General features: G+C 41.4%; 2 protein-coding genes across 3 annotated transcripts; one reads left to right on the top strand and one right to left on the bottom strand.

Annotated features, from left to right (window-relative positions):
• Positions 1–26,799, bottom strand: taf1c (TATA-box binding protein associated factor, RNA polymerase I subunit C). Of its 2 annotated transcripts, XM_078272010.1 has the most exons (15): positions 26,329–26,799; positions 25,158–25,269; positions 24,625–24,674; positions 22,496–22,591; positions 21,936–22,003; positions 21,601–21,851; positions 21,285–21,416; positions 20,139–20,256; positions 19,951–20,022; positions 19,679–19,814; positions 18,111–18,239; positions 16,138–16,333; positions 15,884–16,021; positions 13,809–15,226; positions 1–9,875 (listed from the first exon to the last, which is right to left on the bottom strand). In XM_078272010.1, the coding sequence occupies exons 1-15, from the start codon at positions 26,443–26,445 to the stop codon at positions 9,612–9,614; spliced, it is 3,297 nt and encodes a 1,098-aa protein (XP_078128136.1). In that variant the 5' UTR covers positions 26,446–26,799; the 3' UTR covers positions 1–9,611. The 2 variants fall into 2 exon arrangements, with proteins under 2 accessions (XP_078128136.1, XP_078128137.1); XM_078272011.1 differs by lacking the exons at positions 21,936–22,003; positions 24,625–24,674; positions 25,158–25,269; positions 26,329–26,799 and having other exon boundaries at positions 22,496–22,587.
• ccng2 (cyclin G2) lies at positions 155–7,345 on the top strand. The gene is made up of 7 exons (XM_078272012.1): positions 155–259; positions 536–673; positions 1,086–1,336; positions 2,029–2,107; positions 2,255–2,353; positions 3,313–3,512; positions 5,999–7,345. The coding sequence occupies exons 1-7, from the start codon at positions 155–157 to the stop codon at positions 6,129–6,131; spliced, it is 1,005 nt and encodes a 334-aa protein (XP_078128138.1). The 3' UTR covers positions 6,132–7,345.
• Positions 26,800–27,020: the final 221 nt, after the last annotated feature.

Genomic DNA, 27,020 nt, shown 5'->3' with positions numbered 1-27,020 from the left:
TTTCTGATCTGAATTTCTTAATATTCTTTGTGGACTGTATTTCTATTTTGGACTGGCCAGAGAACACATGAATACTAGTGAACCTGGGTGTTTTCCTGTTTTGCAGTGAAAATACTGTGGTGAAAACACAAGATCACTTCCTCCGGTGCCAGACATGGACGCCTTCAAGCTGATGAAGGAACTAAGGGTGAATTATGAGCAGGAGGCACATTATCTCCCTAAAGAGACGGGGCTGAGCCTCATTGAGTCCACAACAGAGGTGAGCACACAAGAAAAAAAATATTAATTCACAGTAGTCATTAAATCTTTTGAACATTTCCCACATTTGGAAGTTCAAATGTTAATTTTAATTGACCTGTTGATTTATTAAGCCTATAACATGTAAAAAATGACACATGCCAGCCATGTCCCAAGTCTGAGCTGCTTTTATACCATGACAAGAAGGCCTCTTCAATACTGTTCTGCCAAATTGTAAGTAATCATCAGGGTGTGGCAGATAAACCAGGTTAATCAACGGCACATCTTTATTTTCCAGGATGACAGTCGGATCTCGGCCAAGTGCAGAGATGCCAAAGTGGAGGACCTGTGGAGTCTGACCAGCTTCTTCGGTTACAGCACGCAGACCTTTGTCCTGGCTGTTAACCTGCTGGACAGATTCCTGGCCATGATTAGGGTACGCAAAGCTCACAGCTGACAGGACCAGACATTGGACACTTTAGCTTTTGTTTTTAACAGGGTCGGGCAACACATTTTGGCTGCTTACGCGATTTGTGAAAGCCTGAAGCCTCTCAAATGTGTTATTAGCAGATGTGGTAAACAACTTGTAACAAGGATATTGTCTATTAATTTGGTTAAAGGATTCAGCTTGAAATTATAAAATCCACAGAAAACGAGTGCATGATTTATAAAAAACAATATTCCTTGTATTGTTTTCATGTTAATAAATCACTTCCTACTTCCTTAATCAGTTCTTTACTGAATAAAAAATACATGGATAATATAACTGGGTTCAGCTCAGTGATGTAAAATATTTACTCAACCTGTCATTTTCAAACAGTTTCTTACTCACGTGTCCTCCGCCTCAGATCCAGCCAAAGCACCTGTCCTGCGTCAGCGTCAGCTGCCTCCACATGGCGGCCAAAGTGACGGAGGAGGAGTGCAACCTGGCGCCCACCGGTGATCTCATCCGCATCGGACAGTGCAGGTTCACTGTGTCCGACCTCTGCCGCATGGAGAAGATCGTTGCCGAGAAGCTCAACTTCAAGTCCAAAGCCATCACTGCCTTAACTTTTCTGCACTTGTACCACCGGATAGCACTTTCCCACTCCACAGACAGGTGAGACCACCATATACAGGGCAGAAGTGTAAGTTAATATCCTGTTAAGTTTACATTCCTGCTGGTTGTTCTCCAAATAATCAGCTTTTAGATTTATTCGTTTAAGTTCATTTGCTAACACAATCTTCTTGTAGACTTGAAAGTGGCTGCAGATACATGATCAAAGTCAACGTTTAGTTTCTTCTGCATCAGCTACAAACAGAGCCTTGGTTGAGGCACGTTCAGAATTGGTTTCACATCTCTTGAATGTCAACATAACATGCCAGAGTTCAGATTGGCGTGTGAACACAAAGATTTCCCCATGATTTGATTGGCAGAGCTTCTTCACACCACTGCTTGTTTGTCACAGCAGTTCCACTTGATGTAGGGCAGCAATCATCTTTGTGTCTGGCCGAAGTGCATCGATAAGATTTGTTGTCGTCTGCTACTGGCACCAACACCTTGCACTTGCATAACCCGACAGTATGCTTCAATAAGCTGCACTTTGGTTCAAAACTCAACACACTTTAAATCAGGTTTGGCTTTTGCAAGGTTTTCAGTTTTAGCGGTCTTAAATCTGAGTCAAATGAATTGCTTTCATTTGCCATTCTGTCTTAAAAGGTGTTAATTCCATGATTTTTTTACTTAATGAATGTTAATACTGTTGGTCTGGGAAACACCATTGACCTGAATCTGACTCTGTGTATGAACAGGAAGGAGAAACTGAGCCTAGAGAAGCTGGAAGCTCAACTCAAAGCCTGCCTGTGCCGGATCTCCTTCTCTAAAGCAAAGGTAGGAATTCACAGCAGAGGGTCAAAGTTCAGACAACATTACAGTAGCTCAGCTACTTTTTTTTTTTTTTTTTATAAATGTCGCTGTTAGTTTGACAACACGGAGACTGGTCAAATATTAAACTCTTTCTGTGGTTTGTCCATTCAGCCGTCCGTCCTAGCCTTGTCTCTCCTGAGGCAGGAGATCGAAGGCGTTCAGTCGGAGGACATGTTGGAAATAGCCTATCACATCCAGAGACACCTAAAGGTAAACACGCATGACTTTATTACACAACAACTCATCCAGGGAGGGAAAGTAACACCTGTGAAAACCTAATGTAATGGGGGAAAAAAAAAAACTAAACAAAAAGTTTGGGGACAACACTCTCAACAGCAGCTTGGAGAAAATTCACTTTAGAGGAAAGGGAAAAAAAACATTCTGATTTACATTAAGTTACTCTTCCATCATAAATAGAACGGCAACCAATCTCAGCTGAACTATTCGTTAGTGTTTTGTCAGAGATGATGACAATGTAGTCTAATGGAGTCTAAAGGTAGCTCAAAATTCCCTGGATCAGTTACAAACAGGAAACCCTTTTGAGACCTATGGAGAGAATGACTCCACAAACATTAACATGAAAAAAACAACTTTATTAACCAGCCTGCAGGCTTATCACTTCAAGGCGAGATTCTAGTTTCTGGCTGAAGGGAAGTGAATTATGTATAATAATAGTCGGAATAGCAGCAGGAGTGGGGGTGTGTCTATTTATGCTTGGGCCGGCTTTGGTCCACAATATTTGGTTATGCAACCTGGTATCTGGTGTTGTGACAGCTGGACTCCACACATTAAATAGTACGAGTATTGGTGTATTTTAGTTTGTTAATTAAGAAGCTTTTCTTTTTCAAATAATGGCCCACCATGGACATTTAACTACAGTATTTTCTTCCTAAATTGTATTTAGAGATTGTTTTAGATCCTGGTATGTTGCTGTCACAGTGATACATCGGCTCAACCCTCCCACTTAAAAACGTTTCATGGCCAGCTGATCAGGTTTCAGCACAAACATACAGAAGCCGTTTTAACTTAGTTTCTCTTAACCGCTTGACCTGAAAAAAGAAACCAGGTTACCGTAACTAGGTTATTTCAAATGCAGAGATGTCAGTCAGTGAATGGAGCAGAGGGTTAAACCGCTAAACTGAACTGCTCTGCTGTGCATTTGGTTTCAGATTACGGACGGCGAGCTGCTGCTCTGGAGTGAGCGTGTGGGTCGGTGTCTGTCGGACTACGCCTCCCCTGAATGCAGCAAACCCAATCACAAGAAGCTGCAGTGGATCGTGTCGCGACGGACTGCCCAGAACCTGCACAGCTACCGCGTCGTCCCTGAGTTGCCCACCATCCCAGAGGGCTGCTGGGATGAGAGCGAGAGGTCAGAGTCCCAAACACACCTGAGCAAGATACTGTCAGAATCCCAAATACACCTGAGCAGGATACTATAGGTTAACAATGCTTGCATATATATACACTTAATAAAATAAGTAATCATACCTTAATATAAGACTTAGTACAAATGTACACTTACTCACTGAGAAACACAAACTCAGTACAGGTCAATACATTTCTCTCGTTTTACAAAATATGCATAAATTCTATATATATCTGATGTAAAAAGAATGAATTGAAGACCAAATAGTCAAGACTGACGTTGAGAAGCTAATGGTTTTTGATACTTAGTGCTACAAACACACTTCAGTCAGAACTCTCAGTACTGTGCTTCGAAGCAAACTTCAACAATCAGACTGTCAGTAGCTTAACTGAACTATGGATTGTGTTAGATTCGGTTTCATTCTGAAGCAGATATCAGACTGTGATGACAGCTCACAGCTGGTAAAATTTGCCTTTTAAATACCGAACACTCCTGACAACAATAACAGAGGCATTTAAAATAATAATAAAATAAGTAGTCAGACACACCTTGTGTGACACACACACACACACACTCCTGACGACGACGACGACAACAGAGACATTTAAAAGAACTAGTCAGACACACACACCTTTTGTGTGACACACACACACACACACACACACTGAAAAGGCTGTGTCCTAATACTTATGTATGTAATCCAGTCAGCATGCTATTTATGCAAGTTTGGACTTGGATCAGCTGGAAGTGGAAACTAACTTTTTTCTAAAAACAAGGACTTTACTAAGAGTGACTAGCAGATTAAATGAGTGTTTTTCACTTTGTTTGTGTGTGTGTGTGTGCCGTCACACTCCTGTGAGGCAACCGGCTGTGCAGCAACACAAGTTCCTGATGTGTTGTAACAACACGTCACACACACAGACCGGCCCCTCCGCCTGAGCTTGTCATGGCCTCTCATATCTCATAGCACGGCATGATAGGATGTGTGCAAGTCACTGGTCACGTCCCACAGACACAGATGTTTCCATTACATCACATGAGGGCCCCGCCTTTGTTTAACATGGAACTTCTGGGGTGTGTAAAAAGAAGAAAAAGGAACTGAAACATGGAACCTTTTCCCAGCTGATTCTTGTAAACAGTGAGCAGTAACCCACAGAGCAGCTCAGTTAAGCTAAAATCACAAACCAGGGCCCTATTTCGGAAAGCAGGTTTAGTGAGAACTCTGAGTTTGTTAACCCTGAGATGAGGGAAACTCCGGGTTTTTTGTTTCAGAAAGAGAGGTAACTTCACCTCAGAGTCAGTTACTATGGTAACTGAGCCTGTGAACCTAACCTGGTCGGGAGCAGGTTTTCTTCAAGAAACCTCGAGTTTCTCTCAGTCTCCTCCCTCTGACACAGCGCTCTCTCATTTCCTCATTCATTCAGTCTGTATTAGGCAGTAGATTATTTGTGTCGCATTACGTGTTTCTGCAAACGGCATTTGTCTTTACAACATTGGTGATGCGGAGCATATTAGTAAAGCCGCTGTAGCAAAGCGCCGTCAGAAGAGCGTGACTCGTTCTGAAACGTGTTTTTTAAAAGTTCCACAGTATTGCAGGAGAATGATGTAAACCCTTTGAAATAAGATTATGAATCATAATGCTGTTAATAATGGTGCTGCAGCCTCAGAATGGGATTAGTAGGCGTAGTAGCCTACTTTTTCGTCCGCAGAAATGAAATAGATTATAGGTTCAATACCATTTCACCAGTAATATTAGGCTATCCTTATGATTAAATATGATATACACTATATTGGAATATACGCAGTTACTCTGGCAGCAATTTTTTCTCACGCAAATTCTCTTTTGCAGCAGCCGCCGTTTTGTTTTTTCTTAACTCGCTGTTTGTGCGCATGAGTATATCCGCCGACCCGTTTGTTTGTGGTTGTTGCCATGGTGAATTGTATCATGGCTCCATGGCTGCCTTTTTATTGTGGTGGTGCACGGGTGTGAACCTACTCTGAGTTGATTGAACCATCTCATATCGGCTGTTCTGGAACCGAAAACTCTGAGTTTCCCATCTCAGGGTAAATCAACTCAGACATCAGGGTTACACTCAGAGTTTGTTAAACCTCCTTCCTGAAATGGGGCCCGGCTGATCATAAAATGTTTGTTTTCAATCCTTTTTATGTGAAATTCCACACATGAACTTTCAGCAGCTGTTAACAGTCAGCTGAGTCAGACTTTTACTGTCACAAGTCAGAACATGAGATCAGGTGGTGATAAATGGCAGCAGATGGTCTGCTTGAGATTTAAATACAATTTCTTCACTCATATAATCAAACTCTGTCTTCTTATGTCCCAGTGTGACATAAATGTGAATACTCTAAAGGGGAAAAGTGATGCTTATTTTTACTATTAGTTAATTCACATTTATGTACACATGTAGTTTCTGTCAAAACTGTCTTTATATACCTGTGTATACTGATAGCATATCCCTCTGTCTCTACAGTGAGGACTCCTGTGAGGACATGATGAGCTCCGGTGAGGAGTCTCTCAGCAGTTCCCTGGGCAGCGACGCTGAAGGGCCCTTCTTTCCTCTGCACCTCCGCCGCCAAAAACACTGCCAACCCCTCCACACCTGACGCCTCCCTGTGCTTTGCCGCTCCCCCCTTTAACTTCTTTACCTGAAGTCTTTAATTTATTGTTTAATAATCTCCGGTGCTTGTGGAGAATCGCACAACAACTGGCAGCTGAGCAGTCTTCCTGGTAGATTTGGTAGATTTTAGTCTGTGGATGTGCTGGTGCATGTTAAGATGTCACATTCCAGGGTGCAGGATGTAGGCGTAGTTAGATAAACTTTGGTCGACATGACGCAGTGTCTGGTCTTTAAAGGTGCTGAGCTACAATGAGACACTGCAGTCCGATTCTCAGTTCAGACCAGAAAAGTTTCATGTTATCGACAAGATAATTTGCCAAAACGTGGTATTTATTTTATAGAAATGTTTTTTTTTGTGTGTGACTGTTATTGATCTAAAACCACTTTTGTCAAGGAGATGTGATCTTGTGGCGTGATGTACAGAAGCTGAGAGCGGCTGTGGTCGGTGGTCAAAACTTAAAATGTTCAAGTTATAAAAAGACCTTTAACATAAGGTACAGAAATAAATCAATTATTCTGAGATGAAGACACACCGACGTCCTAATCAGAACTAAATGGTCTTTTTTATTTCTGGATAACAGGGTTTAAAAGGTCCACTTGTAGCATCGTTTTTCATTTCTTGAGATCATTACATTGTGAGCATGTCTGCTCTCATCTTCTGTAGTCAAATTTAATTTGCACAGTTTTCTTTTTATCTCATTTGATGTGTCAAACTGTTCTGAGTTGTTTAGAGCGCGACATGTTTAGTCAGTCCTGGATGTCACAGCAGGGTGACGTGCCTTGCTCAAAAGGCAGCAGGGGGAGAGATCTGAATCAGTCAGTTCTTCAGATTCAAACCCTGCTGACAGACACCACAGGGTGTTCCGAAAAAGGAAAAAAAAAAAAACATTTATCGAGTGTATGTTGGTGGATGTGTGTACGTATGACCCTGGTTTAAATTTAAAGTTGATAACTTTTTAGGATGAAGCTTAAAGTTTGGTGTTTTGAAACTGTTATGTGAGAATGCTGTATGGAACAAAATAATGTTGACAGTGTAAAAAAAAGGAAAATTTTTCAAAAATGTAAAAAAAAAAAAACTTGTAAAACTGTAAATGATGTACAAAAAAATGTTAATAGTTCTTTGTAGATATTAAGTTATTTATTCTCTTTTTGTCACTTGTACTGAAAAAGTCTAAAATCTTATAAAAATCTTATTTTTTATCGGTTGTCTGTGTTTCTCTCCCATCAATGTCAAACAACCAGCTGTTTGGATTCATTTTCTAAATACATGATAAAAGTGTAAACTAAATGGACCAGATGAGGCAGATAAGTGAACATAACAGATTTATTTAGAGATTGATGTTGCATCAGGGCAGAGTGGCCTATGCAGTTTAAATCCTCCAACAGATATTTCTTTTAGTATGACAGAGCATTAGGGCCATAATTAGGAGAAAATAAATCCAAGTTCTCCACATTAAAATAGTAATTGGGTAGTGTTTCTGAATAATTTACTTGGTGTCCACATCGATAAGTTGACAGATGAGGTCTTTGTCCGTGAAGTAAAATATTCATCAATATGTCGCAGTATTTAAAAAAAAAGCTAATTTGATAGTTATATTTTAACAAATTGTATCAATTATGTCACAAAATTCACATATTTAACAGAGTAAAGTAGTCCTACATTGGCACTTTTACTAGGCTATGTTGTATTTTGGCAAAGTGTGAGACTTCAAAAATTTAAAATCAAAACTTGGGGAGAAATTCACAAAACAAAGTTTGTGAAAGTTTTTTTCATGTGGCCCTTTGTCTTTGAGAAGACTGAAAGCTTTATCATGTCCTGTTGGTTTGTAATGTCTACCCAAAACTAAGTGGTTTTATTCAAATCTGTTCTGTTTAGAGAAGCAGATGTAAAAGGTTTCATAAAAATAATTTATCACAAAGAGCGAGGTGTACTTTACTAAAGAAAAAAACAACTGAGTGAGAGACACTGGTAATGAGAAAAGTAAAACGACGCGGACTTTCAGGATTTCTATTTTAAAAAAGGTCCCATGGCATGAAAATTTCACTTTATGAGGTTTATTAACATTAATATGCGTTCCCCCAGCCTGCCTATGGTCCCCCAGTGGCTAGAAATGGTGATAGGTGTAAACCAAGCCCTGGGTATCCTGCTCTGCCTTAGAGAAAATGAAAGCTCAGATGGGCCGATCTGGAATCTCCTCCTTATGAGGTCATAAGGAGCAAGGTTACCTCCCCTTTCTCTGCTTTGCTCGCCCAGAGAATTTGGCCCACCCATGAGAGAGAGAGAGACATCATGGCTTTCAAACGAGCAAAGTGGCAGTTGATCAAGGCCCCATCTCCTGCTTAATAGCTACAGACACAGTAATGGCACATCCTAAGTAAAGCTCATTGTGGGACTGGCTCTAGTGGCTATAATTCTGCACCAAGGCTGAATTTCGGGAAAGACTTCAGATACAGTATTAGGGGACCACTAAGGTCTATATAAAAGAGACTTCAGATACAGTATTAGGGGACAACTAAGGTCTATATAAAAGCATCCAAAGAGCACCATGTCATGGGACCTTTAATAAAACACACATGCACATAGTTGCAATTATTACCAGATAGATGCTGATTTAGGCAAATCAAGGAGTCCCAGGATGCAACAATTCCTAAAATGTGTGTCTAATTTTAAGGCACTTTAGTTCTTTTCAGCTTTTATATTCTCTTAAACAGGCAGGGGCCTCCAGTCAGTTTCTTTTTCCTACGTCATTCTGTTAGACTGTTCCTACATGATTTTGCGTGCGTGCGTGTGCACGCAAACACACACACACGTTTGTTTCACTATATTTGTGGGGAACCATCACTGACATATTGCATTCCCTAGCCCCTTACCCTAACCTTAACTAAATGCCTAACCTTAACCCTTACCCTCATCCTAACCATAACCTAATTCTAACCCTAAAACCAAGTCTTAACCCTCAAACAGCCCTTTAACCTTCTGGGGTCCAGGATTTTGGGCCCCACAAGGCTGTGCAAACCCCACAAGTATACTGTATTCCCCGGTTTTTGGCCCCCACGAATATAGTAAAACAAGTGCACACGCACGCACACGCGCACACACACACACACACACACACACACACACACACACACACACACACCAAAGAGGCCTACCAAATTAGTTGCAGTCAGTTTTCTTCAGCCAGTCTGCAGATGTGTTCACCAACAATGTGATGGATCCTTTTCCATCATCCATTCAGTTCATCCTCCTCCATTAGATCCAGTTCATTCATGTACGTACAATCCCAGTGAATAATACCATACCATTATAAATCCATTTTTACAAATCCTGAGGCAGCTGAAGACGACAGAAATCCGAAAAACATTCCTTTTAATTTGATGCCCCTTGCTTTTGTTTTGGTGAGTTATTAGGAGAAAACATGTATTCCAAACGATTCACTCCCCCTTCATGTGATGGACCAATGAATCAAAATCCCATCCGAGACTTCTTCTTCTTGGGCTGTGACGCCTGCGACAGCCCCATCCGACCCTGTGAACTCTGGGAGAGGGACTGAGACTGAGAGAAACCTGACCAGACGGCGGTGTCCTGGGACAGATCCATCCTGAGGCTCCTCTGAGAGACAGCCTGGGCGCTACGGAGCTGAGAGGAGGACAAGGCCATAGGTGGAGGTGGGTGGTGCACGGTGCTCCCCTCTTCCAGGAAATAACCTTCATGCTGCGAGGGCTCATCCTAGAAAAACAAAAAGTGTTGCACGTTTAAAGGGAAGTCATAATTCTGTATTTTCAAAGGGCCTTTCTTCCTTGTGTCCTTAGGATTTCGGATGCTGACGATGTATTCACAACGTCCCCAGTTTGACTCCTGCTGGAGACCTTTGTTGCACGTCATCCCTCCTCTTACTTCCTGTTCATGCCCAAAAAAAGGACTTTTAAAAAGGCCCATGGTGCTGGGTTTATATGCTTGAGGCAATTAACTAATAAGAATTAGGGCTGAACGATTAATTGCAATTAAATCACAATATGTTAAAATTTGATTTTTTTCCATTGCAAAACACTCTGGTCACGTGACACACCAGAGTAAAGCAGTCTGCAGAGGAAGCATCAACTTACCAAGCACAAGGTAAAGCCCCAAAAAGGGCTGCAAAATATCATTTTTTTTTATCGTCACGAGCAATATCAACTAGCGCAAAAAACATTGCGAAAGGTTGCGACATATTGCGAAAGACACTCAGAGATTTTTTGTGTCGGTTTGAAAGACGATATCAGTAGAAAACTGCACTTTAAAGTGTAACTGTAAATGTCTTTTTTTTTTTAGTGGTGCCTTTTATATTCAATTCAGTGTTCAATTTGTTCAATAAAAGAATGTTGGTTTTATTTGTTATAAATTCAACAACAATTTGTTGTATTTCAGCAGAATACCGAAAGCAGCAGAAAGGCAGAAAATGAGTACACTTAAATATCTTTATTTATCGCAAGTAATATCGTTATCGCGACATTCAGCAACTTTATCGCACATTTTTCTCATATCGTGCAGCCCTAGTGCAAAACCTGCCCTGCTAACGTTGCTACCTCGCTGTGTTACACTACTAACTAGGGCTGAACGATTCATTGCATTTGCTATATCACGATATGTTAAGTCGCGATTTCCTAACCGCAAAGGCTGCGATTTGGTCACGTGACTCGCAAGAGCAAATCAGTCTCCACCCGCAGAGAAAGCATCAACTTAGCACGCTAACGCTACGCCGTACCTTGAGCAGATATCTGTCATTCAAACAACTCTGAGTTGTAGTTTAAAACTTTTACAGCCATTTTAATAACATGAAGGGTTTTATTCGGGCTCGAGTCCATACATGCAGTTAATGGATACAGGCACGCAGAACTGAAGGCTCGGTTAGCAACGATTAGCTCTGATTAGTGGTTAGCTCCAGTTAGCTAGCTCCGTTATAAAGATATGGAGTGGAGGAGACTGCCACGGGGAGGGGTAACAACCAGACTCTGATAAATGACGTTCGGGGAGCTTTCACAGCAGCGTGGCTGCGTTGTTTCAACGGTTTTATTAGTACAGATAATCCCACGGCAAGACCAGTAGCAGCATGCTACTGCTAACGTAACGATAGCTTCTCTGTCTCTGAGTGTGAGTGCAATGTTGACGCTGTCATGCACGCGGCACGCAACTTCATGAGGGGGAGGGGCTGGAGGCAGCTCCTCTGTGTGCGCTGTAAAAAAAATACACCGTTCTACAGTGGTGTGAAAAAGTGTTTGCCCCCTTCCTCATTTCCTGTTCCTTTGCACGTTTGTCACACTTAAGTGTTTCGGAACATCAAACCAATTTAAACAAAAGTCAAGGACAACACAAGTAAACACAAAATGCAATTTGTAAATGAAGGTGTTTATTATTAAAAGGAGAAAAAAAATCCAAACCATCATGGCCCTGTGTGAAAAAGTGATTGCCCCCCTTGTTAAAACATACTATAACTGTGGTTGTCCACACCTGAGTTCAATTTCTCTAGCCACACCCAGGCCTGATTATTGCCACACCTGTTCACAATCAAGGCATCACTTAAATAGGAGCTGCTTGACACAGTAAGGTCCACCAGAAGATCCTTAAAAGCTACACATCATGCCGAGACCCAAAGAAATTCAGGAACAATTGAGAAAGAAAGTAATTGAGATCTATCAGTCTGGAAAGGGTTATAAAGCCATTTCCAAAGCTTTGGGAATCCAGCGAACCACAGTGAGAGCCATTATCCACAAATGGCGAAGACATGGAACAGTGGTGAACCTTCCCAGGAGTGGCCGGCCGCCCAAAATTACCCCAAGAGCGCAGCGACGACTCATCCAAGAGGTCACAAAGACCCCACAACAACGTCCAAAGAACTGCAGGCCTCACTTGCCTCAGTTAAGGTCAGCGTTCATGCCTCCACCATCAGGAAAAGACTGGGCAAAAAATGGCCTGCATGGCAGAGTTCCAAGGAGAAAACCACTGCTGAGCAAAAAGAACATCAAAGCTTGTCTCAATTTCTCCAGAACACATCTTGATGATCCCCAAGACTTTTGGGACAACATTCTGTGGACCGATGAGACAAAAGTGGAACTCTTTGGAAGGTGTGTGTCCAAGTATATCTGGCGTAGAAGGAACACTGCATTTCATAAAAAGAACATTATACCAACTGTAAAATATGGTGGTGGTAGTGTGATGGTCTGGGGCTGTTTTGCTGCTTCAGGACCTGGAAGACTTGCCGTGATAAAAGGAACTATGAATTCTGCTGTCTACCAAGAGATCCTGAAGGAGAATGTCCGACCATCTGTTCGTGTACTCAAGCTGAAACGAACTTGGGTTCTGCAGCAGGACAATGATCCTAAACACACCAGCAAGTCCACCACCGAATGGCTGAAGAAAAACTAAATGAAGACTTTGGAGTGGCCTAGCCAAAGTCCTGACCTGAATCCTATTGAGATGTTGTGGTATGACCTTAAAAAGGCCGTTCATGCTCGAAAAACCCTCTAATGTAACTGAATTAGGACAATTCTGCAAAGATTAGTGGGCCAAAATTCCTCCAGGACGCTGTAAAAGCCTCATTGCACGTTATCGCAAACGCTTGGTTGCAGTTGTTGCTGCTAAGGGTGGCCCAACCAGTTATTAGGTTTAGGGGGCAATCACTTTTTCACACAGGGCCATGATGGTTTGGATTTTTTTTCACCTTTAATAATTAACACCTTCATTTACAAATTGCATTTTGTGTTTACTTGTGTTGTCCTTGACTATTGTTTAAATTGGTTTGATGTTCCGAAACACTTAAGTGTGACAAACATGCAAAGGAACTGGAAATGAGGAAGGGGGCAAACACTTTTTCACACCACTGTATATACTGTATATACTATATTTTTACTTATTTAACTGTCTAGTAAAGTTCAAAGACTGCTTAAAAAGTGCAATCCACATGTTTACATATGTTTATTACAGTAAATGATAATTAAATGTAAATACTACCAAGTGTGGTAAAGCCACGTATTTGTTTTTATATTTCTGCAATCTGCACTTTAGTTTGTGTGATTTGTTTCTGACTTTTATATGAATGTTTCCACCAGGCTTGGTCAGTGCTCAGTATACTACTGGGACTGAAGTAGTTAAATAAAAGATGTCATTCATATAAATTAATGCATCACCTAATTTCATCATCACATCCAGGCCTGGCCTCCAGGAAAGAACAGTTAGTTTAATCTATCTGATCTTGTATTGTTCATACTATACAATGATTTATTGCTTGTCTTTGTTGAATAATACAGAAGACAAAGCTTAAAAAATAATCACATATTGAATCTCAATCGCAATATTTTTGAAAAAAATTGCGATTATTTTCAAAAATCGTTCAGCCCTACTACTAACCTGTGTCACCACTTAAAAAAACACCTAAAAGCCATGTACGAGAGTTGCACAGCTAAAAAGCTGAACACCAGTGTGTCAAGTACGCAAAAATATTACCCGACAGGGATCACTGACTGAAATGTACTTATTCAAGCATCGCAAAAGATTTGATGCACCTCAGCACGGTGACCAAGCCTGGGCTTGCGGCTTTAATAAATATACTGGATAAGCGGTACAACATGCCCTCCCGCACATATTTTAGCCAGCATGACGCGTGTCTGATCACAACACAACTCTTACCTGTGGTGCAAACAGAGAGCTGAGGTAGTCCTCAGCTGGACGTTTGTTGCTTCTCTGATTGGCCAGTGTGGAGTCAGGTTTTGGTGTCTGAGACAGGGCAAGGGTGCGGGAGCTGCTGGGAGTCTGCTGGTCACCTTGTTTATCTTTAACACTTTGAGGTGTGGTGGTCGGTGTGTAAGCTGGAGTGTCAGTTTGCATGGTGGAGGGTGTTGAGGCTCTTGGCGTCCCGCACTCCAAAGAGCCCTCCAAATGGGACACCTTACTTTCCGTGTCTGACCACGCCCCCTGGCTCGCTGCAGAGGACCAGCCCGTTGAATCAGAAAAATCGGCCAGCTCTGACTGGTAGCTGACAGACGAGGTGAAGCTCCCGGACAGCTCCAGGCGTCGGCCGGTGGCTCTCTTCGCCTCCTTCTCCCTCCTCCTTTTCCTCTTCAGAGCCTCCACCTTCTCCTCCCTGTTCAGCCCCAGCTGATCCTCCCACCAGGCCCGCCACGCCTCCTCCCCCTGCCAGGAGAGGGTCAGACGTTGGCTGATCTGATCTCTCCAGACTTCTGTATCCACCTGGTCTGGCACCATTACCACATCTGGAGCCCCGAGGGAGGCAGAGACAGCACTGTGAACCAGCAGCGAGCGTTTGGACATGCACGCTCTCAGATCACGCCTCAAGCTCTGTACAGGCTTAGCTTTTGTCGAATATCTCTGTGCCTCATCTCTCTCATCTTCAGATAGGTGGAGGAGGCCTCCAGTTTTGACTGTGAAGTGCTGTAGGCAGCGTGGACGGGGCTTGTTATCACGACTCTTATGCATCAATTTCTGGAGCCAATGTTTCCACGTGATGAGAGCGCCGTCACTGAGCTTTACTGGAGTCTGCCACTCAGAGGGACCAACGTGACCCAAACTGCTGGGTTCCTCAGTATTATCAGCTGTATCTTTACCCACCTTTCCATCTTTCACACCTACTTCCAATCCACACACTTGATCCAGCTCTGGATCATCGTTGACGATGACCTGCAGCCCAAACTGCTTCAGGTTTTGACCTTTCCCTCCAGAGTCCGAATCCTCAGAGGAAGAGTAAGAGTTCAGCCCTCGTTGTTCCCTCTCTGGTGTTTCAGCCACAAACCTCTGCACAGTTGGACCCTGAGTTGGTCCGATTACACCCTCATCGCTCGATGTGTCTGATACAACCATCTGAGAATGTGGTTGAAGCTGTTTGGCTGGTTCTCTCCCTAAAGTTGTGGCTTCTTTTAGAGTAGGTTGTGGCAGCAGATCATCATCTGCTGCTGGAGGTCGACAGGTGTCAGGCTGCTCAGGCTGGAGGATCTGGTAGAAAATATCTCCCGCCTCCGTCAGCTGTAGGATACAGATCCACTCCTCGCCACCGGCCTCTCTTCCGCCTCTCTTCTGAATACAAGTTAGACCTGATAACATAACAAAACAATGTATAAAAACATACTAAACACAAAGGTTTAGCCACATCATACTTGTATGATTATCTTTTTTTAAAGTAAGAGTTGGGAATATTATGTCAACTATACAAAGAATCTGTTGTATCTTGTTATGTAACAAGCTAGTCACCACTTTGTTGACAGTGGAGTTATGACAGTGCTCAAACCTAGCCAACACCACTATGAGCACAGTATTTGGGGTGCTGCGTGCAGTCACTGCTTCGAGCAGTTGTTGGTCAACAAATAGCTTTGTGATGGATAAGTAACAAAAAAGCCAGAACAGAAAAAGCAGATACATCTGAGGTAAATTAGAAAATAGTGTCTCTATGACAGAATTTGTCTGCAAAAGAGCACTCTTCAACTGTAAAATGTCCCGCTCAGTACATATATTGGTCTCAATTCTTTAATAACCAAATCTTTAGTGCGCAAGCAGTTCGGACTTGGATCAGCTGGAAGTGGAAACTTTAACTTTTTTCTAAAAACAAGGACTTTACTAAGAGTGACTAGCAAATTAAATGAGTGTTTTTCACTTTGTTTGTGTGCGCGCGTGCGTGTGCCATCACACTCCTGTGAGGCAACCAGCTGTGCAGCAACACACAACTTTCTGATGTGTTGTAACGACACACACACCTGCAGCAGGTGAGGACAATCTGCTGGTAGCGATGTCCAGGCGGTGAGGGATCTGGACAGGAAGGTGTTTCAGACTGTCTCTGGGTCTGAGCAGTGCCTGAGGAGGACCGTGAGTGGAACAGGCCTCCGCTCTGCCTCCTGCGCACACACACACACACACACACACACACACACACACACAGATGTTTAGTACAGAACCATGACACTCTTGAAATTACAAACAGGGACCAATACACAAAGTTGTAGAAACTGACCCGAGTACTGCAGCAGTGTGACTTCCTGAGAGCTGTGGGACCCCAGCAGGACCTTAGTGGTCTTAGCCCCACCCACTGCTGAGCCAGAGGTGGAGCCACAAACAGCATGACAAAACATGGGTGGGGACTGCATCATGTGATCCCACTTGAGCATGGGCATGCAGGGAAAACGCTCGTCCATGATGTAGGCTGAGAACTGACAGAGAGAGAGGTGCAGTCAGAGAGAGGAATAAAAAAATTTAAAAAAAGACTTTCTGAATCTGGAAAAAAAGATCAGACTGCTAAAATAAGAAATACTTAATTGATCCCCCAAGGGGAAATTACATTTGATAGTTTTTACAGTTTAGTTTTTAGTTATATGATCCAGCAGGATGTATGAACTGGACAGCTTGCGTGGAATGTTAGCTTGTGAGATCAGTGTTTTTCTATTTTAATAAAATAACAGAGTGGTGAGTTGTCTCTTGTAAAGGGATCATCTGATTGCATCAAATCAGGCATCAGGATCACCCTGTAATTTACACTAATGCTAATATTCGCTGATGATGAGAAAATATTTCCCTGCATAAGTGAAAACTTTGACCTGCTGGTGGTGTTAGAGGAAATGTCAGAGGATCATTCATCCTCTGGGGACCACGAATGTCTACTGAATTTCATGGCAAGATATTGCAGTCTGGACGAAAGTGCTGGACTCAAAAACATTACCATCCATAAGGCCATTGCATAAAAAATAGCTACATTTGAATGAATGCAAATTCTGGAAGTGCATTTGATAAAATGTTCAAACCAACCCATAACTGCAAACCTTCTCAACTTCTCATTTTGAAACCTTCCCTTTCAAAATTCTTTAGTAATCTTCTAGTTAGGGCTGGGCAATATATGGATATTATATCAATATCGTGATATAAGACTAGATATCGTCTTAGATTTTGGATTTCGTAATATAGCATAAGTTATCTTTTTCTGGTTTTAAAGGCTGCATTATGGCAAAGCGATGTCATTTTCTCTACTCACCAGACTGTTCTAGCTGTTCTATAATTTGCCTTTACCCACTTAGTCATTATATTGCCATAACTGATGATTATTTATCAAAAATCTAATTGTGAAGATATGGAGCTCAGCGCAAATTCTTTCAGGAAGACTTCCAAATAACTTCAAATCACCACTATATCTTCCTAAAACTATTCAGCTGTTAATAGTTGTTAACAGTTGTCCTCCCCTTCCACCTCTGGTCATCGTCAACCACAGCAACCTGAGCCTCCTTCCGGCAGACAGCTCCTTCGTTCGGTCTTCGGGTTCCTTCTCCACCATCACCAGTGTCTAGGCTCCATTGGGGGAAATATGTCTCTCTCTCTCTACCCCTTTAAAATAATTTTTTTTTTTAACGATGGAGTCTAATCCCCAAAGACTGTACATTTTATATATTATGCATATGTACAATAAATCTTTGCATATCTGTAACAAAGTCTCTCCTGATTGAAATATTGTTAAAGCACCAATTGTCAACCCTACAATATGTTGCAATATCAACATCGTGATATTTGGTCTAGAATATCGTGATATCTGATTTTCTCCATATTGCCCAGTCCAGTCAGTTTGTTCCTGTGGCTTGTGCAAAAGTGCACCAACATATCATTGTTAATTATATTAACCACACAATTTGGGGTTTGAAAATGTATTTTACAACATTGCTGAAGTTTTAGGTTCAATGGATACCACACTTAGGAGTAGTCGTTTTCTTTAACGTCTTGAAATCTTGTTTTCCTCCTACAGAGTTGAACTTCAAACACATGAGAACCCTGACGCTTAGTAACAAGAAGAAGAGAGAAGAATTTTCCTTAATGTCAGCCTGACATATTTGGTATCTTTGGGAACTTAAGTATATTTACTAGAATTTAAAACAATGTTCTGTGGGTTTAAACACATTTTGGACATGGTATATGTTTGTGTGTACATTTGTGTTAATATTGATGTACCTGCGTCGTGATGAGGTGCTGGAAGGGATGGACATCTCCCAGATATCTGGACAGAATAAGTCTCTCCCCACTGCGACACTCTGGGGTGTTGCTGATGCGAAACAGAGTGTGATTCGAGACAGGACTCACCTGGAGGGACAGAAGAGGAAGGGGTGGGAAAGAATAAGTCCAGGCCTGGACAATTCCTGGTGGCCTGGCTTGCTGATTGGCCTGGAGTGTCAGACTGTTGTTAACCCTTAGACCGCCGACATTACTCTTACATAAATACATTTGGATACTGCTGTCTAAATGTTACATCCAGAGTTCAATAGTACAAAAAGATTGCATTCTACTCTGTGCTTAAAAAGCAAGTTAAAAAGGTGCAATATGTAAAACTGACAGCTAGCGTTTAAATTGGTTACTGCAGTCCCAATTAAAAATATTGGAGTCGTCTCCCCTGCCCCTCCTCCCCAGAGTCGAAGTTCACGGGGGTTGCCAGGTTAAGAACGTTGAACGTAATGTCCCACAATGTCAATGTTAGCTAGATGCTAGTCTCGCATTGCCAGACATAGCCAGAGTAGCTAGATGCTGGCTATGTTGACGGTCATAAAAGCCCATGCTCTCGCGAGGAAATTAGCCAACTCGGCGTCCTTTTGGACTCTAAGCTGTCTCTATCTTTCAAATACATCTCCAATATTTACCCGGGGTTTGTTACGTCTCTGGTCACGCAACTGTTGTTTGCTGCTTTCATGGCTGTACTAACGTTGCAGCTGTATCACGCTGGTTTTAAGTTTTTACAGGTATATGTATATCTGGCAACCCGGCCTGGCTGTCAAACTGGGCAGTTGATAACAACACACAGGCCAAAACACAAACAGAAATTACGTCAAGGAACGGAAATTTCAAAAAGAGCAAATACTGGCATTAGCATTGTTGTCAGAGAAGATAGTATTTCAACTTAGCACATTTGGGGTCATTTTTGAATTTATTACAGTAAATGTATTACATTTTGGACCTTTAACATACTGTAGCTACTGCAATATTAAACCCTCCGAACCCAGTCTGCTAAAGGTTGTTATTTTGATGTTGAAAAGTTATGTTTGAAATGATGTATCATAATATTAAAGACCAACCAGTTCAATATTTTTTTAAATGTTGAAGTTAACGGTGTTTATCATTGTGATGTACTAATATACTGCACAATGAGGAATTCAAGTACAAAATACTAGTTCTGGTGGTGTACATGGAATGGAGTGTGTGAACACACTAGCTTTTCACTAAATATGACGTGTAAACCCCCTACCTATTTCCAGCATGTAAGGGAATGGCTCCCGGGTTGTGACCCAGGTAGTATCTGAATTGGATTAACCTGCGTCGACTGGCTTGGTTTAAATTGACAAAAGAAGGGTGGAACACAGGTCAGATAACCCTGGTCCGAACCTGGTCATTGTTGTGAAAGAAATGACTGCCATGTTGTTAATCTACACTGTGTTCTTTGGGAAAAGACTAACAGTAATTTAACTCAGTGTTGTCCACACTGGATAGGACGGGAAAAAACATTGAGACAACCACCCAATCTCTTGTCTCACCCTAATGTCTGTGAGCTCCACCCCCGTCCTGTCTGCATACAGCATCACCCTTGGGTGGGCGGAGAACTCGCACCATCGCCACGACGACTTAGCATTGAAGTACAGGTTGCTGTCTTCTTCCCGAATCTTCTGCATCCTGACAGAACAGAGTGTCACTTTAATTTTAAGTTTGACTTATGATTGGACTTTGAAACAGATAAGACCTGTGTTTGTAAGAAGAATGTGTAAACACTTTCCTGTCTAAATGAAAAAAAACAAAAAAACGTTCTCACCCTCTGCCAACAGTCCACAGGTTTGCTGCTCCGCTTTCACTTGCCACTAGAACTTCACCTAAAACATGAGGACTGACAACACACAGCAGACAAGATGTTACTTTACCCCTGTCACTGACCATCAAGGATGCAGGGGGAATTGAACTACCATCCTGCAGCAGTGTTGCTCCTCCCTGATGATCACTCACCTGACGTTGATGCAGGTTGCGACCTCTCTGGTGTTGACAACTTGCAGCAGACGAGGTTCATTTCTTTCGCTGAACCTCCAAACTCCACACAGGTGATCCGACCGCACTGCAACACAACCTGCAAACAACAAACATGTTAAAATGTCTGCACACTTTGATTACAAAAGTTTCCTTTCCATCACACACCTGATCAGGGTTTTCCCTGCCATTATATGGCGTAGGCGCCGCCCACAATTTAGCAAATGTGCAGTGAAGAGAGAGAGAAAAAGAGGGGCGCGTGTCGATGTGTTTGAAGTTAGCAGTAAAGTTATAGCTGTGAACATAGCAAAAGAGTGTGTGTGCAGTTTATCAGTTGGTGAATAAATGCTAAATCTCCTCAAAACCCAAGTAAAGATCCCATGTCTTGCTTGGTAGTAGTCTCCAATGGCCAGACCTTCCTCCACAGCGCTGCAGAGGAGGGTCTGGCTAGTCCACACAACATACCGGGATGGGGAAAAAAAAAGTGCTCTGGTTTATTGGCATTTCTTTAAACCAATCAAAATTGTCTTGGGCGGCGCTGAGCGCCGGACGGAGCCATGGTACCTCTACAAAATAGCCTGTGTATGCATGTTCAAAAGTTGTTTTAGTCCTGCAACAGAAAACTCAGATTGGACAGATAGTCTAGCTAGCTGTCTGGATTTACCCTGCAGAGATCTGAGGAGCAGTTAACCATAGTGCTTATAACACAAAGAAAGCGGAAGGTGAGGGACATCCGGACAAAAATTAGGAACATCCGGCGTAATTTCCAGCGGCACCTGAACTATCCTGGAAATGAAATGTTGTCGAAATAGACTAGCTTGCTAGTTGCTAAAGTGAAGGGGGTTAGCCACGGAGCTAGCAGCAACTTCAGCGCAGGCTCACTAACTTAAGGTGGGCTGCCTTTAAGGTGGACCAGCTATTCTCATTTTAATGACAAACTGCTTCTCCAAGTTTTGCTTTAGTGTTCTCTCCCTCGCTGCATCCGACAACCACTAAGCTTTATGAAAATAATTGCGTGATGTCACCAATATGCAAATCAGTGTATGACGCCATTTACACTTAAGCGCTCTAAAACCCCAGAAAGAAAACCCTGCTGAAGACTTTTAAAAAATACTTTCTTGTTCTTACAGTCGTTTAACAGGGAGGCGGAGCTGATCTGTCTGATAGGGCCTTTCAGCTGGAAGCTGAACGGGTCACTGCTGCCGACGTCCACACAGCAAGAACTTCCTTTGTGGTGCTGCAGCTCCACTCTATGGAAGTCTGAGGTACTGTGTTAAGAACCAGAAGCAGCAGAACCACAAAGCAGGAAAAACACCACTCTGCTTCAAATCTACCTAAGCCATTACCGTTTTATATAAAAAAGAAATGTAGGTTAAAAAAAAAACCTACTGGGTTTTAAATAATTGTTTTAAAATGTCAGTATTTGATCTCATCTGCAGGATACTGAGGCAGTCCAGTCCCCGGTTTCCAGGGTAGAGGAGACAGCCACGCTGGGAGTTGCTGCCGCTCTGTGAATAGGGGACAAAAGCCAGAGCGCCCCCTGTGGCTCCTTCAGAGAACAGCATGCGGTCTCTCTGCTCGGTCAGCTCCTCATGCAGCAGAGAACCCAGCAGCTCAGGAGGGATGGAAGGCACCACGTCCGACAGCAGGGCGCTGTACGTGTCCAGAGATCTGGAGGAATAGGACTGAGCGCATCTGGGCAAACAATACAACATGACGAAAAATAAAACACCAATCAGACAACCAGAGGTATTCACTGATTCAGTCCGGTCCACTCACATTTTATACTTCAGCATGTCAAGGACATTTTTCACCTTCCACATGTGGACTGAATCCCTGCGATATCTCTGCATACAAAAATTAAAGACACATAAGTTTTAAATAATAGATGTCAATATTCTAATAATAATAACAATAATATTCTATCAATAACTGATTTATTTAACCACTTGTTAAATAACGACAGGTGGAGAAGCCACTAGCACTTTGTAATGAGACCCATGATGGACATATTTAACTTGTGTTTTGTTTAATTTAGATTTAAATGATGAGTGATCAATAAACCTGTGGGTGACTGATTAGGGGTAATTGGATAAAGTCTGAATCAATGCTTTATATATTCAGAAAAAGCCCAGTTAGAGATAAGGCAACGGAACAACTGGAGATCAAAGGGCTGGCAAGCATCCTAATACTATTTTTGTCTTTTCATATTTCATTCTATACAATCAGAATGCTTCCAGAGCCCAAACTGAGGTCTGTAAATTGTATATTTTTTGTCTAACCAGTTTTCAAACAAATAAAGAAATTGTCAAGAGAAAGCCTATTCTTGTGAATCTCACCTCTCTCTGTCCTTGTTTAAAGTTGAAATTTTCGCTCAGAATTTCACTCATGCACCCGAAGGCATCCAGGCAGTGGTCCATGAAGAAGTTCTGCATCTAAATACAAAACCTGTTAAAAAACCTCAAAACACAGAACAAAAAGGCAAAAGACAACAATATCTGAGGCTGCGAGCACGGTTGGGTTTAAACTAGGGCTGTCAGCATTAATGATTTAACATTTGATTGATTTTTTTTTCTTTTAATAATCGCATTAATCTCATGCCGCCATTTATTAATTTATTCAACACTTCACTCGGCTTTGCGTTGTACCTAACAGGCTACTATTTTTACCCTTTGCCGCACCTTTACTGGTCATCAAGCTGCCATACTTCCTCGTAACACATCCTGCTGCTGCAGGCTGCAGGCATGATGGAGAAAGACAGCAGAAAACACAATGGCACTTTTTATTTTCAAAAACTCCTGGACAGCTCATTAGACAAGTCGAAAGCCATATGCACATTGTGTAAAGCCGAATTAAAATATCACTGAAGCACGTCAAGCTTGAGCTACCACCTACGAGCTAAGCATATTAACGTGACTCAGGTTGATGCTAGTGGGCTCAGGTAAAGCACTATTTTGGAGAGTGCTACTCGCCGACCTGTTGATGAAACCAAATCCCAAAAAATTACTACAACTCTTGCGAAATGGGTGGCAACTAACTGCAGACCTGTCAGCATCGTAGAGGACTCGGGTCTTAAAGACGTACTACGGTTGACATGTTCCGACCCGTCTCTTGCCATCGAGGGGGACAGTAGTTTCACCACACACAGCCTGTATGACACGGAGAAAGCAGCTAAACTGGAACTGCTGCAAAGTGCAAACACTGTCTCATTAACCGGTGATCACTGGACGTCAGTGAGTAATCACAATTATTTAGAAGTTACTGCTTGACTCTGGTAAGGATAGGGATTTTTAGATTTTTAGTTAGGTACTTGGAGGAATTGTGAAATAATGACATTTTTCTTTTGTTTACAGTAAATAAACAATAAACAAATACAAATCTTAAAATCAAGTTCATAAAGTAACTTTCTTTGCATTCATTTGATTCCCAGTCAAGATACACTGGTAAGAATTGCTTTCCATTGTTAATATGTACTTAAAAACTGTTCTGAAATGCAAAATAATAGAATTTTAATCATGTGATAAAACATGCGATTAATCGTGATTTTTAAAAAAAATTATCGTTTGACAGCCCTAGTTTAAATCAATTCTGTTAATTATAAATCTGATCTGATTTGTTTGGATTACTATTCATTTCATTTATTAAGTTATGAGCCATATTGTGCATTAAATGCAACATTGCATATTTACATATTTTCCACATTAAGATCAACCTAAGTCTCACATTGCCAGACCTACCTCCACATGCGCACATAGGGAGGCGAGCTCTAGAATTAAAACGGCTGTCGAGTGTGTGATGAGATTAATAAAAAATAAATAAATAAATAAATAAAAAAAGAAATAAAAAGAAAAAAGAAATATAATTTGATTGTTGGTTCTAGCTCGGAGGATGTTTCCCGACTCAACCGGAGTTTAGAATGCCAACACAAAGAAAGCGGAAGGTGAGGGACATCCGGACGAAAATGAGGACATTAGCTTTTATTTACACTCAAATGTAAAGTATTCTTTGTATTAGGGGTGTCAGGTTTACTGGTATTGACGATAATAGTGATATTTAAAAATTAAATATTGACATCATGTTAATAATACACATATAGTGAAAATAATCTAACACCTCTTAACTTCTTTTTCTTTATGTCATCACCCTCACCCCAAGCCTTTCAAAGTCGACCTACAGCCGGTGTCAAAATATTTTCGGTTCATTATGAAACTGTGACGGGCCTACCTCTACTTAGGGCTAGGCGGTATATTGACCTTTTAAGGTGTATGGATACATTTTCAAACAAGATATGGGATGAGACAATACTGTTAAAATGTAATATAGTTTGATGTTGCGTTACATAAACCACTTCTTCTGTAAAGCCGGGCCTGTGTTTGCATTTTTTTTCTATCATACTCTTTAGCCTGTGTTGATCCTGTGTCATCTATCAGAGACAAGGGTTTGTTATGTGTTGAACTGTCACACTCACATGTTTTGTGAAGTCCAGCGGATCTGGGGGCGTAGAAGGCCAAAGGAAAGCTGAAGGAAAGGAAAGCTCAAATACTTACACACATATACATATTCTCTCTCTCTCTCTCTCTCTCTCTCTCTCTCTACATGTTTGTGTGTAAAACAAATTACAAACAATGATAGAAGACAGATGGAAAGATGTAGCAATATGATAAATGTCAAACAGGTTTTAAGATGTTTATATGAAAATTAGACAGGCTGAATTTTCACTGTTCTCCTAGATTTAATGAATACAGAAAAAAAAACTGCAGAACTAAATTTTGTGTTATCTCACCATTTCATTTGTCATTTATTTCTTATCCCTGACATATGTTGGCAGTCCTCCAGTTCTTCACCTTAACTTAAAATACCACATACTACACATATCAGGTATTAAATGTAGAGTCTCAGACCTGCCTTAGTGCTCCAGATCTGAACTGGAGGGGGAACAGGGACTGTCGTTTGAGACCTGAATGACCTACAGTGAGACAAAACCGGCTGTCAGATACTTACACTTTTTAGGAGACAGGAGGGGAATTGGTATCGGCTCAGTGTGACGCCACGTCTCCCCTCTGACCTGATGCCTGGATGTGAATGTCCAGCTGGAGAGAGGACCAGAGGTGCCCTGAAACCGCATACCAAAAAAAACCAAAAAAGAATAAAGTGTGACAGTACAGATGACATTTTCAACCTTTCAATCCAGTCCTATAACAGTCCAAATACCCAAAAGATTAGGCTGCATTCAAAACAGAGAAACATCCCCACAGCAAAAAATATTTAAAGTACATATGTTGGTGTTTAACAAAATCTAAATTTGTTAATAATCAGCAATATTCCGGAGCCTTGACTTTTTTTCAGAATCAGAAAGACACCTGAATTGTCTTTACACTGTATTTAAAAAAAAAAAAAACCTAGACTGATTTCACACACACACACACACACACACACACACACACACACACACACACACAGTTTATGTATGGGCCAACAACCACCAAGGCAAATTCCTTAATAAGTGTTACTTACTTGGCAATAAACCCTTTTCTGATTCTGACTGACTGACTCACACTCACTCACTCACTCACACACACACTAAAAGTTAGGTGTAATATAAAAGGGTAAGTCCAAGTTTTGACTCAATATCTCATAATTTCGATTTACCATAAGTATTTTTATTTGTATGCATAACTTTACATTCATTTCTTTTCTTTTCCTGGCAGAAATGGGCTTCCAGAACTGGTGACGTGACCAATGACATTTTTTATCCTCTAATAAACGTGTCGTGATTTAATCATACATTTCCTTACTTGTTGCAAAACTAGTATTACATCTTGATAACTGTCCGTTGATAGTGGTGATAGCTGAATACAAATACGTTTTGCTGTTAATATTTATTTGTAAAAAGTGACATTATCTGTTTATCCAATAAAATACGAAACTATTAGTTAGCTCTTCTCTGGATAAAAATAAACAATTCAAACAATAATAATTTCAGATTAAGTTTGGGTTTAGTTTATTTTTTATATAGCAAATAGAACCTCAATTTTGAGACCTTTATAAATATAGGTGTAAATATTGTCATAATCAAACATGGCTCGAGTATATTCATAGATATGGTTTGTAAAAAGATTTACTGCTTTATTAATATTAGTCAGTAGCATTGAGCTGACAGCTAACCACCCACCTGAGGTCTGACTCGGTCGTAGCAGCCCCAGTTTCCAGCGCAGTGTTTCAGGACCGAGTCCGGCGGTGCGCAGTTGTAAAACGAAGGAAAAAGCTGCTGTGGGAACTGGTAATCCATTTAAATTGTCAAACTAATCCAATTAAAATAACTGTCCAGTTTTCTAATAATGTTTATGTCGTCGTTTCTTTACTCTCTCAGTGTGTATGGGAACACGTTTGAACATGTTGTTCTGCGGCTTAGCTAACGCTAGCTCCCCGGACAGATGGCACGAATAATCACGTTTCTCCTCTTCTAATCATCAGGACACGCGTTCAGAACCTCGAACAACAAGTTGTACATGTCAAAGGAAACAGAACAGTCCGGTAAGGCACAGAACTGTGGTAGAATTGTCCAAAATCCTCAGTTATCAGCGAACACGTGCAGACTCACGACCAGAAAACGACAGTCAAGCTCGGGGTACGAGCAGCTGGCAACATCAACAATAAGACTTTCCGGTTGGTCTGCTTTCTATTTACCACCTTTCATTATTACTGAAAAGTGGCAAAGAGATGAATGACAAAACAATACAACTAATAATACGTATACGATGGCAAACCATGTAAGATAACAACAAACAAACAAAATAATAAGTGTATTAATAAACAAGACTTTAAAAACGTAATCATTTGGGCTTTTATTTTGAAAGGTAAATG

Source organism: Sander vitreus, chromosome 16 (genome assembly GCF_031162955.1).
Source record: "Sander vitreus isolate 19-12246 chromosome 16, sanVit1, whole genome shotgun sequence".
Lineage (NCBI taxonomy): Eukaryota > Metazoa > Chordata > Actinopteri > Perciformes > Percidae > Sander > Sander vitreus.
The sequence above is the reverse complement of the archived record's forward strand: the minus strand, read 5'-3'. Positions and strand labels throughout refer to the sequence as shown.

Bases quoted from the DNA above. Each gene is read 5' to 3' on its own strand.
- ccng2 (XM_078272012.1), top strand. From the start codon at position 155: ATGGACGCCTTCAAGCTGATGAAGGAACTAAGGGTGAATTATGAGCAG. The intron at 2,108-2,254 runs GTAGGAATTCAC...TTGTCCATTCAG, and splicing joins TCTCCTTCTCTAAAGCAAAG to CCGTCCGTCCTAGCCTTGTC. The intron at 3,513-5,998 runs GTCAGAGTCCCA...CTGTCTCTACAG, and splicing joins TGCTGGGATGAGAGCGAGAG to TGAGGACTCCTGTGAGGACA.
- taf1c (XM_078272010.1), bottom strand. From the start codon at position 26,445: ATGGATTACCAGTTCCCACAGCAGCTTTTTCCTTCGTTTTACAACTGC. The intron at 16,022-16,137 runs GTCAGTTTCTAC...GTGTGTGCGCAG, and splicing joins CACACTGCTGCAGTACTCGG to GAGGCAGAGCGGAGGCCTGT. The intron at 9,876-13,808 runs GTAAGAGTTGTG...TTGTTTTTCTAG, and splicing joins GCTCTCTGTTTGCACCACAG to GATGAGCCCTCGCAGCATGA.